The sequence below is a fragment of the Schistocerca nitens genome, chromosome 4 (genome assembly GCF_023898315.1).
Source record: "Schistocerca nitens isolate TAMUIC-IGC-003100 chromosome 4, iqSchNite1.1, whole genome shotgun sequence".
Lineage (NCBI taxonomy): Eukaryota > Metazoa > Arthropoda > Insecta > Orthoptera > Acrididae > Schistocerca > Schistocerca nitens.
Window position 1 is genome coordinate 631,099,233 of NC_064617.1, and position 12,860 is coordinate 631,112,092.

Sequence of the window (12,860 nt, forward strand, 5' to 3'; positions counted from 1 at the left end):
TTTATTTTATTTTTCACTGTCTCTGCTCCTCTTGTGTGTTTCCCTTCCATTGCTGTTACTTTTGTTTCATTTACAGGTACTACATAAGTTTTTAAAATGTTATGAAATTTAAACACATTTTCTTGTAAAGCACTTCCACTGTATGATAGGAAAACTTGCACACATACACGTAGTAAACAGATCCATCCGGTAATTCTCTCCACATTTTCTTCCTTTGGCAGTAATCTCCATTTGGACTTTGTCATACCTGCAAAAGTTCTTATTGTTCTTGAAAGTCGATAAATGTTCTTATCCTCATCTGAAAACTCATGGAACACAATTATGAGGTAAAGTTTCTGCAGTTAGTCATCACAAAGTAAATCACATGGTATATCAATTGTCTTCCATTTATATTGGCTATTGTAGATGGGATATGTTTTTTTTTTTTTATTTCATGATATTTTTAAATGTTCAGTATACAGCCTCTTCCAAATAATGTATATAATCTATTGTGCTGTACTTTCTGTTGTGCATTCTGAACTACTGTCCAATTAAGTGGGAAAAAGATTGTTTCCAGATATCAGGAAGGGGGAAAAACTTTGAGAAATTCCATTCAAACTATTGTTGGAGACAATTTTTGGTTATGTGGCTATGTATAGGAAGACCAACTTAAATTTACAAGACCACAATGGATGATGTGACGGTACTGGTCATATGTACATTCACATATTAAAACTTTGTGCTGGACCAGCACTCAAACTGGAACCTTTGCCTTTTATGGACTCTGTTGACAGAGATACCCCAGGCAAATCGCCATGTGGGGTTGTCGTGCGGTGTATGGCGCCTTGACACGGTTCGCTTGGTTCCCCCCCGTTGGAGGTTAGAGTCCTGCCTTGTGTGTGTGTGTGTGTGTGTGTGTGTGTGTGTGTGTGTGTGTGTGTGTGTGTGTGTGTGTGTTTTGTCCTTAGTGTAAGTTAGTTTAGGTTAGATTTAGTAGTGTGTAAGCCTAGGGACTGATGACCGCAGCAGTTTTTCCCATAGAACTTGCCACAAATTTCCAAATTTTTCCGGGCATATCTCATGACTCATCCTTGCAGCGTTATTTCTGTCAGTACCTCACTCCTTCCAAATTCCACAGAAGGTTTGCTGCGTACCTTGTGGAATTAGAGCTTCTTACAAGGCTTACAGTATTACTTATGTGAAGTATGGAAGGTAGGAGATGGCTATTGATGAAAGTAAAGCCACAAAAATGATTCAGTTGGTAGAGCATTTGCTGGCAAAATTTCTGGGTTTGTTTGTCTGGTGTACAGTTTTACTCTTTCAGGAAGTTTTAAATTGGTGCACGCTAGGCAGCTGGCACACTAAGATTTCTGTGAACTCGATGCAAAATTGTGGTGCAAATAACGCATTGTCTGCTTTTGGTAGTCGAGGGTGTATAAGCCCAATGAAAAAGCTGGGAATTTTTTCATTCGGGGAAAATCACAGGAACTTTTTTAGAAGTCCAGGAATTTTTCATGTTTTTAGTTTGCAGTTAAACTTTAGTAGCTTTGACTGGTGACAACTGATAATCTAATGCTGAATTTTACTTCAGCCCATTACTGCAGCAATAAAACATAAACAAGAGAATAATGACAAACTTAAGTTGTAAAGAAAGTGGGATATTTGCAACAGAGCCCAGTTCATGCACAAGCATATGCCAACAGCAAAGTGTGTTGGAGGCTTAAGAGCAAAGATTGTGCACTACTTCGTAACAAACTGCTTTTAATGAGTGTGACATCACAACTGTGTACATTTCAAAAGGTCTCCACACACGAACGACATATCACAGCGACCCATAGCATGAGCAGCTGATTACTTCATAGATTGCGCATGTGTGGGCAGATTGCAGCAGTCAGTCACTGATTGCTGGTTCCCTGGAAATCCCAAGCAAACTGACGGATCTCATGCAATTCAGGCACACAGTATGGCTGCCTGGCTAATGCAGCAGTGTGTGACATTATGGCTGCAGCTCTTCTCTCTATTCATTAAGCTTGATTGTGCAGTTTCATTTAGTTTCGCCTTGCCCACATTGAATAAGAAATTTACATTAGGTTTTGAGAAGTGAAGGGGGAAGCCAGAGTTGCCATTTTTATCAAGAAGTAATACCAAATACACTCCCACATTTTGCAATGATTAGAATTTTGAAGCTTGTGCTATAGAAGTAGAATTGATAGGAAGTGTATAGTTGTGGTACAATGGGCTCCCTCTTTTGATTTTGAGGTATTTATGAAATAATTGTGTGTTGGTAAAGTTTCTACTTCTAAACTGATTGACGTATGTACCCAGTAATGTTGAGGATACATTTCAGTTTAAATGTTCAGGGTAAATCTGATATAGTTAAATCCAAATGCTTGTCCGCCCCCGTAGCTAAATGGTCAGTGTGTGTGTGACTGCCAGTAGCAGACCCAGGTTTGATCCCTGGCCAGGTCGGAGATTTTCTGTACTCAGGGCTGGGTGTTGGGTTGACCCCATCATTATTTCATTAACAAAATGCAAGTTGCCCAGTGTGGTGTCAATTCAAACTACGTGCAGTTTGGTGGCTGAACTTCCCAAGGCGGGGCTTCCAACCATTAGTGCCATATGATCATTTCATTTTTTCACTCAAATCCCTTGTCATTTCGTACAATCTTAACTCTCCTCCTTACAGTTTATAACAAGTTGGAGTAATCAGTAGTGCATTATTGACATCTCTATATACGCATCAAGTAAATTGTGTAAATACTTGCAGTTCAGTTATGACTCATGAATAAAAAGGAATTGAGGACTAATAAACAGAATATGAATCATATTGGCTCATTGGAAACATATACATAACCCATTCAATGTTGGTGAAAAATGTAATTAATTCTTTTACCGGTAAGTAACCCACAGTTTTGAAACAAGTTAGTCACAGTGATGTATCTACAAAATTGGCCATTTTGACATACCTTCATCGTTGTCTCGATGTTAAAGCTGGGAAATTGCTAAATGAGTGTAAACAGTTTAAGAACCATTAGGTTTCACGATTATTAACAGCACGAAGTTTATAGCGGTGGTGATAGTGTTTCTTTAGTTAAAAATTTCTTTTGCCCTCACCTCAAAACACAGTTTTTGTAGATAACTCAAAACCACCAAAGTAATCCTGGGGATACAAAAATCAGCTGCAACTGCTGCTAAACATAGCAATTCAATTTTCATAGCAGAACTTCTTGAGAAAGTGACGTTTATGATACTGATTAAAATTACTTGGCAAATCACTTATGTGTATGGCAAGACGAGCGACCAATTACAGGCAGTATCACATTGTCAAGGCGGGTGACTGATTAGACAATACTGCATTCAGTGGATTTCTGTGATCTGTCACTCGTGTTCACAACTCTTTAACAGGTCACAGGTAAAGGTCGCAAATGTTGGTCTCAGATGCGTTGTTCTCAAAGTAAATATCCGTCTACAGAAGACGAATTATGTTAAATATGGAATGTGCACTGGTTTTCATAAATTATGGAGCATCTGACTCTTTCAGAACTTAAAGCTTCAAGGACCAGCCACATAAAACAGTTCCAGACCCAGAAGATCAGCTTTTTATGCATTAATTTAAAATTTTACTGACACGGTTGTTTTTGTAATATATCTTAAAGGGTAACACGCAATAAAAGGACTAATATTATATGTGAAAGCTTAGCTTTTCTTGTAGCTATACTGTGTTTTTATTAATTTAAATCATTAAATTTTCCTGTTTGTTGGTTCACACTACTTAAGTGATGTTGCTGTTGGCTGACTACAGCTTGTCCTATGTTGTGCTATCTTTGGCTGGCTAGACTATGTGACATGAGCTATGATTGGCTGACAAAACCACCTCACAATCTCAATTTCAGTGTTTCGGAAGCTACCATGCAGCATTTGGTGAAATTTATATTTATATTTTGATAATAAGAAAATTTGCAGGACACATGTTGCTGCACATCAAAGAACTTTGCAAAACTTTTTTTTTCCTGGGCTTAGTTTCCTAAAGTGCCAGGAAGTTCTACCCCAGTGTATAAAACCTTGACCATTCAAATGGTTGATAACTTCTACAGCTCCAAGGGAAAATATATTGTCATTTAATAGAGAAAAAGTGTTATTTTCACCCAGGGAAAAAATGTGTTTTTGACTGTGAAGTCTGGGAAAATCAAGCAATTTGTTTTCTTGATCACGTACACACATTGTAGTCGTAACTGAAACTGTACTACCTTAATGTAATCATCTCATTGGTGCAATTGTTCCCTGAAAGTAATATCTAACATTGAGTCCTACTGCAGTTTCCCTAATACATAGCGAAATTTCTCAGTCCAAACCCTATGGCACTACCAAATTTTAACACAAAATTCTCTAGAGAGTAAAAATTTTTCAAGACATCTCAGTCATATTCTCTACATTCAATTCATATGACTAGGCTCATTCTTGCTAGTTACAAAAAAAAAAATTTAAAGCACTTCACCGCAACTTTCTTCTCAGGCTACTTTTCAGTCACGAATAGTGAATAATGCTGATTGAAAAAAAAAAAAAAATGTCAGCTTAATATTTATTGATTGTGCTCTCACAATAGCTGTCTCCTAAATTTTTAATGTTACTGGAATCACAGCTAACAAGATATTAGTGGAAATGTGATTGTGAGTGTTAGTAAAACAAAAACCTGATTTGAAGTATTGTACAAAACTATATTCACGTAATTAATTTTGATTTTTGTTTGTTAAATTTCTTACAGGTCAAGTACTATCAGCACATGTTGCTGGTAAAGTAGTCATGAAATCTTACCTCTCAGGTATGCCAGAATGTAAATTCGGGATCAATGATAAGATAGTCATGGAAGCCAAAGGAAAGGGTCTGACTGCAGGTGGTGATGATCCAGCACGTTCAGGGAAGCCTGTAGTTGTCATCGATGATTGTCAGTTTCATCAGTGTGTGAAGCTATCAAAATTTGAGACGGAACATTCCATCAGCTTCATTCCACCTGACGGAGAATTCGAGCTGATGAGGTAAAATTGAAGATAAATACACAATATTCATTTATTAAAGGTTTATAACGTAGTGGACACTTCACATCAATATTTGCTCACAGCCAGGTGCAAGCTCTTCTAGCTTATGCCACTTTGGTATTTTCTATGTAGGTGTCATAATTGTGACTGTTCTAGGTGACGACGAGGTGGTGGTGGTGGTGGTGGTGGTGGTGGTGAACCTCAATATGTATATAGATCCACCAGGAAGATGACTTTCAGAAACTGTGTTTACTGTGGTTTATGGTTTTTATTGGAGTGAAATTTATTATTAACAGTAACAGTGCTGTAGTTGTGACAGTCCTGCTTTCTACTAAATATTTTGTCTAAAGAGTTTTTCCATTGAGGTCAAGCGTTTGTCAGCAGTTACATAAATGAGTAGTAATGCCAGGATGAAGTTCAATGTGTAAACAGAGGGAGATTTGAGAGGGTTAGGAGAGGAGAGTGCAGTGAAATTTCGTAAGAAAGTCTTCATGCAAAAAATCATAACCTGTATTAGTGTTAATGTACTATAGTCTTGTTTGTCCACTGGGGTAACAAAACTAACAATCCTATTTTGTCAGAGAGGTCTGTACTTTCAATATGATGAAGCAGAACCTGTTACAAAAGCGAATTAAAACCATCTGTGAATGTACAGGCAATGGATATCTAATGGATTGACTTTCATACCAGTAACGCAGTATTTTACATTTGGTCTAAATGCCAAACTTAATTATCCTTAAGGACCTCATTAAAGTTCCTTTCTTTGTTACAAGGTTTCAGCTACTGCAGTCATCAGATATCAAAAGCTTAGAATTAACAGAAGTGGCTTTGTCGGTACTAAAACCTATGCCTAATGGAATAGATATAGGTTTTAGTACTGACATAGCCATCTCTTTCAAAATTCCACACTTTCCATACCCAAGGATGGCAGTAGCTCAAATCTTGTAATAAGAAACTTTAATAGGCAATCTAGATGTTTTATTTACAAAATGCTATCAAAGGTACCATACATGCAAAAAGTGTGAAAATAACAAACAAAAAATTATTGTAAGAGGCATTAGCAGTTTCTCAACATAAAGACTGCAGCGAAATTTGTCAAGTTAGTTACATTCCAAAAGACACCACCGTCATCATACAATTTCTGGCGACATAATACGTCAGTTTTTCCTCTTGAAGATAGAGGTTACCATCATAAGCTCGAATTTTTATTCTATAATTCAATATAGCAAAAATACTTAAAATATTTTATAGAAGGATGTCATTGAGAAGCACTTATTCCCTTATCAGCACTAAAGTCTTCCTCCTGCTATATTGTTTATAAAAAAAATGCCCACATAAACTCAGTTTTGTGGAAATCACCTATAGAGATAATATGCCAGTAGTGTTGTTTCTTTCACTCACTGGGGAAATCTTTAGCATCATTTTTTAACTTTCACAATGCACGCACTACTACTGGATGCAGCTATTCTACAAAGTAGTAATGAAGTTTTCTTACAACAGAACCAACTCTACCAATACATATCACCAGGTGGGCTATCCCCACCCCCTTATCTCACACGCACACACGACAGTTTTGCAATATTCTATTGCAATCAATTTCACTGTGTTTTAGTTGAGACTGGGAAATTCTCTTTACTGTCTGTGATGTGGGGATGGTCGTGACCTCGTCATATTTTATTATATCCTGTCGCAGGCTAAGGGTTGTTAAGGACAAATGGGTTGGCATTTAGACCAAATGTCACAACCAGTCTTATTACTGGTATGAAAGTCAGTTCATTAGAGGTCCATTGCTTGTAAATTTACAGCTTGTTTTAGTTCTCTTTTGTAACAGGGATGCATAGCAAGTGTCAACCTCTCGTACTGCTGTCAGGCTGACCACCATACCTCTTCATTTGAAGCAGATCACTTTGAAGAGATTTCTTAAGACACCATTGTTAGGACTACAACCAAGCCATACATTAGCAATTCATTTATACCATTTCTAAAAGTTGAATGTGACAGTGAACTGGTATACATAAAATCACTGAAAAGAAGGCAGATAAAAAATGTTAAGTGTCAGTAATGTTGCATCAGACTCAATTTCTACTTTCTAAAAATTTAAATGATGATGAACATAAGTTTTCAGTATGATAAAATTGACTGCAAGCGTATAAAATACATTTAATCAATCTTGCACTGATCAAAAGAGCAAATAATTAAATATAATTGTATCACAGCTTTGCAATTGAGTTTGAAAGTTGAAATGGCTAATTTGCTATTTTTACTGCAAAGCTGCTTCTGTAAAAATCTGAATTCTTGAATTGGGCTGAAATATTGCCCCTTTATTAAATTTCAAATTTTAATAACACTCTGTCCAGGTTCCACTGGGCCTCCCTTGTCTCCACAAGAGTTTGCAACTGATTCTCTGATTTTTGTAGAGTTCAGAGCAACTCTCAAAATTTCTTGAATATTTGGAGTCGTGGAGCATGCTGGTTGTAGAGCAGTTACTTCTTTTCCCTCCTAAAGATGCCACTTCGCAGAGCCAACCTTTACCTTATTTTTCCAACTAATGGCCAGGAAAGTCTGTGAAGTCACCAAAACTCTGCCTGAATCCCAGTTGGAGTGCAGAAACTCCAATCCAGACTACGTGTCATGGCTGAGATATTATGAAGAGCCATACTGCACTGTTTCGACCCCAGATTCTGTACGGAAATCTTCAGAAAATCACATTAATGTTTATACCTTGAGGTGCCTCATGAAGTATTATTGCATACAAAATTACTCTCGAAATTAAACTGTGGATCAGATTACTATTCTAGCAACTTCCCCTACTGGCTTGGAAAAGGTATATTCCATAGTCCACAAATTATTCATTTTGGAAAGAGTATTAACTGTATCTTAATATATTTTAATGAGCTTAACTATAGTACTTCAATAACGCGACAAAATAAACTTTTTTTGTGAAAATAAATAAGTTTCATGATGCCAGGATTATATTGTGCCCTTTTTTGTGAAACTAATGAATACATTTTTATTTATTTGTGGAAAATTGCTTTAGATATTATGTTTGTTGACTGGTTTGGTGGTCCTTTTCAGGTACCGTACAACAAAAGATATCTCATTGCCGTTCAGAGTTATTCCTCTTGTGAGAGAAGTGGGACGTACCAAGATGGAAGTGAAAGTTGTTCTGAAATCTAACTTCAAACCTTCCCTTCTGGGTCAGAAGATTGAAGTTAAAATTCCAACACCCCTGAATACATCAGGTGTACAGTTAATTTGCCTGAAAGGGAAGGCTAAGTATAAAGCATCAGAAAATGCAATTGTGTGGAAGTAAGTGTTAAAAGTTAAAAAGTGTTGTTGTTGTGGTCTTCAGTCCTGAGACTGGTTTGATGCAGCTCTCCATGCTACTCTATCCTGTGCAAGCTTCTTCATCTCCCAGTACCTACTGCAACCTACATCCTTCTGAATCTGCTTAGTGTATTGATCTCTTGGTCTCCCTCTACGATTTTTACCCTCCACGCTGCCCTCCAATGCTAAATTTGTGATCCCTTGATGCCTCAAAACATGTCCTACCAACCGATCCCTTCTTCTAGTCAAGTTGTGTCACAAACGTCTCTTCTCCCCAATCCTATTCAATACCTCCTCGTTAGTTACGTGATCTACCCACCTTATCTTCAGCATTCTTCTGTAGCACCACATTTCGAAAGCTTCTATTCTCTTCTTGTCCAAACTGGTTATCGTCAATGTTTCACTTCCATACATGGCTACACTCCATACAAATACTTTCAGAAACGACTTCCTGACACTTAGATCTATACTCGATGTTAACAAATTTCTCTTCTTCAGAAACGATTTCCTTGCCATTGCCAGTCTACATTTTATATCCTCTCTGCTTCGACCATCATCAGTTATTTTACTCCCTAAATAGCAAAACTCCTTTACTACTTTAAGTGTCTCATTTCCTAATCTAATCCTCTCAGCATCACCCGATTTAATTTGACTACATTCCATTATCCTCGTTTTGCTTTTGTTGATGTTCATCTTATATCCTCCTTTCAAGACACTGTCCATTCCGTTCAACTGCTCTTCCAAATCCTTTGCTGTCTCTGACAGAATTACAATGTCATCGGCGAACCTCAAAGTTTTTACTTCTTCTCCATGAATTTTAATACCTACTCCGAATTCTTCTTTTGTTTCCTTTACTGCTTGCTCAATATACAGATTGAATAACATCGGGGAGAGGCTACAACCCTGTCTCACTCCTTTCCCAACCACTGCTTCCCTTTCATGCCCCTCGACTCTTATAACTGCCATCTGGTTTCTGTACAAATTGTAAATAGCCTTTTGCTCCCTGTATTTTACCCCTGCCACCTTCAGAATTTGAAAGAGAGTATTCCAGTTTACATTGTCTAAAGCTTTCTCTAAGTCTACAAATGCTAGAAACGTAGGTTTGCCTTTTCTTAATCTTTCTTCTAAGATACGTCGTAAGGTTAGTATTGCCTCACGTGTTCCAACATTTCTACGGAATCCAAACTGATCTTCCCCGAGGTTCGCTTCTACCAGTTTTTCCATTCGCGTTAGTATTTTGCAGCTGTGACTTATTAAACTGATAGTTCGATAATTTTCACATCTGTCAACACCTGCCTTCTTTGGGACTGGAATTATTATATTCTTCTTGAAGTCTGTGGGTATTTCGCCTGTCTCGTACATCTTGCTCGCCAGATGGTAGAGTTTTGTCACGACTGGCTCTCCCAAGGCCATCAGTAGTTCTAATGGAATGTTGTCTACTCCCGGGGCCTTGTTTCGACTCAGGTCTTTCAGTGCTCTGTCAAACTCTTCACACAGTATCTTATCTCCCATTTCATCTTCATCTACATCCTCTTCCATTTCCATAATATTGTCCTCAAGTACATCGCCCTTGTATAAACCCTCTATATACTCCTTCCACCTTTCTGCCTTCCCTTCTTTGCGTAGAACTGGGTTGCCATCTGAGCTCTTGATATTCATACAAGTGGTTCTCTTCTCTCCAAAGGTCTCTTTAATTTTCCTGTAGGCAGTATCTATCTTACCCTAGTGAGGCAAGACTCTACATCCTTATATTTGTCCTCTAGCCACCCCTGCTTAGCCATTTTACACTTCCTGTTGATCTCATTTTTGAGACGTTTGTATTCCTTTTTGCCTGCTTCATTTACTGCATTTTTATAGTTTCTCCTTTCATCAATTAAATTCAATATTTCTTCTGTTACCCAAGGATTTCTATTAGCCCTTGTCTTTTTACCTACTTGATCCTCTGCTGCCTTCACTACTTCATCCCTCAGAGCTACCCATTCTTCTTCTACTGTATTTCTTTCCCCCATTCCTGTCAATTGTTCCCTTATGCTCTTCCTGTAACTCTCTACAACCTCTGGTTCTTTCAGTTTATCCAGGTCCCATCTCCTTAAATTCCCACATTTTTGCAGTTTCTTCAGTTTCAATCTGCAGTTCATAACCAATAGATTGTGGTCAGAATCCACATCTGCCCCTGGAAATGTCTTAAAATTTAAAACCTGGTTCCTAAATCTCTGTCTTACCATTATATAATCTATCTGATACCTTTTAGTATCTCCAGGATTCATCCAGGTATACAACCTTCTTCTATGATTCTTGAACCAAGTGTTAGCTATGATTAAGTTATGCTCTGTGCAAAACTCTACCAGGCGGCTTCCTCTTTCATTTCTTCCCCCCAATCCATATTCACCTACTATGTTTCCTTCTCTCCCTTTTCCTACTGACGAATTCCAGTCACCCATGACTATTAAATTTTCGTCTCCCTTCACTACCTGAATAATTTCTTTTATCTCGTCATACATTTCATCAATTTCTTCATCATCTGCAGAGCTAGTTGGCATATAAACTTGTACTACTGTAGTAGGCATGGGCTTTGTGTCTATCTTGGCCACAATAATGCGTTCACTATGCTGTTTGTAGTAGCTAACCCGCACTCCTATTTTTTTATTCATTATTAAACCTACTCCTGCATTACCCCTATTTGATTTTGTATTTATAACCCTGTAATCACCTGACCAAAAGTTAAAAAGGTAGTACAAAAAAGACAAAATGCTTGAATTGTTACACCTGTTCACAGTACTTATGGTTCATACATATTGCTGAGAGTTGTTGTTTATACTCTGTTGTGATTTTATGTTGAGTTATCAACTATGCTGGTACAGTAATGAAAGTCTCAGAATTATGTATTGTACCCTCAGTACTAATGCTAATATTTCACACACAATTTTGGTTCATAAGAATGCTACAATACAAAATATAAATACTGTAACTACTGATCCAAAGGTTCTGGCTCTGGTCTGGAGTCAGTCAATCAACTGCTTCAATCTATATTAGTAATAAATCTGTAAAAATGTTGTCCATCTGTCTGAACACGGTAATCTCCAAAACTGCTAGACTGATTTCCATGAGGTTTTCAATTGTAACTTTAGCGAAGGTAGGATTACTATATAGGTTATAATTCATCAAAATCGGATCAGGAAAAAAATATTCATACATACTGTAAAAATTTATGTACATATGTATGTTCCACTTCTCCTCCGGAACCAGTGGACCGATTTCAACCAAACTTGGCACACATCACTTACACTCGGGGAAGAATCACCTATCAGTGGGTTGGTTGGGGGAGGGGGGGGGGGCTGAAAATAGTGTAGGTCACCATGCATGAATACTCAAATGTTACTCATCCAGCACTAAAGAGTGAGAGCACTTGGTAACTTGCAATAAACTTAGCAGTAATTTCAAACCTTTATGAAACTTTCTCTCACTGACAACCCCCACATAATGATGAAAAGAAAAAGGTTTATCATTGGCTACATTTTTGCTGTTCATGCAGTAAAACGGTTGCATTAGGCATCACATTCCAGTGATCGCTTCTTTGTTACTCTAGTTACAATGCATTTAGCTGATAGTATTCATATATGCTGCTGAATGTACCTACAGAATTATATCGTTGTATGATAAATATTTCAGGAGATGTAAGGGAAGGAGGAGATCGACAGAAAGGGAAGAAGAGAGAGACAGGGAGAGGGAAGTATCAGGTAGAGGGGGCAGAAGGAGGTGGGCAGAGGGGTAATGAGGAAGCGGGGGGGGAACTGGAAATAAATACATTCCAGGGAAACTTTAGGTACTTAACTAGCTTTCAATAAAAATAGTTAGCTATAACAGCCAAGGGTTTCCTGTATAAGGAGTCACAGCTGAAGCTCCAGATAGGAATATCAACAATGTAGGAAAAGATAGATAGCTACTTCCTGTAAAGAAGACTTTTTAAGTTGCAGACAGGCACAAGTAAGACACTTACTTGAAGTTTTTGTCTTAAGCTTTCATCAGCAAAAAACAAAAACAAACAAAAAAAAAACACGCACACAATATTCATAAACACGAGCAAGCACACCGGAGATGCTGGTTGCTCGTGTGTACAGTGTGTGTTTCTCTTTTGCTGCTGAAGGCTGTGGGCAAAAACTGTCTTATTTGTGCCTGTCTGTAATTGAACAGGTCTTCTTTATGGTAAGTAGCAATCTTTTTTTCCCCTACATTGTTGTTTAAGGAATCAGGCCCTGCCAGTGTCCTTGTGAAAATGATTAAAGGAGCAGATTCATGATATCCTCTGACCCATTAGGTGGGAAACTGCCTTTAATGATGGTAGTTGATAATGATAAATACCATCAGAATGCAGAAAACGATGGAAATCACTGTGTGAAAGACATGTAAAGTCTGTTAGACAAAAAGAAAATAGAAGTGTTTGATATTAGGAGGTACTTACAAAATAGCATGCAAAGGATTTTATGGCATAAGTTGACTAAAAGAAGGGATCAATTGATAGGA

The 12,860-nt window shown here is 37.7% G+C and overlaps 1 protein-coding gene across 1 annotated transcript in view; it reads left to right on the forward strand.

Moving 5' to 3' along the window:
• Nucleotides 1-12,860, forward strand: part of LOC126251376 (AP-2 complex subunit mu) — a 41,761-nt gene that overhangs the window by 16,588 nt on the left and 12,313 nt on the right. The window contains exons 5-6 of the mRNA XM_049951760.1: nt 4,742-5,012; nt 8,088-8,321. Coding sequence (XP_049807717.1) covers nt 4,742-5,012; nt 8,088-8,321 — 505 coding nt within the window. The remainder of the gene's footprint in view (nt 1-4,741; nt 5,013-8,087; nt 8,322-12,860) is intronic.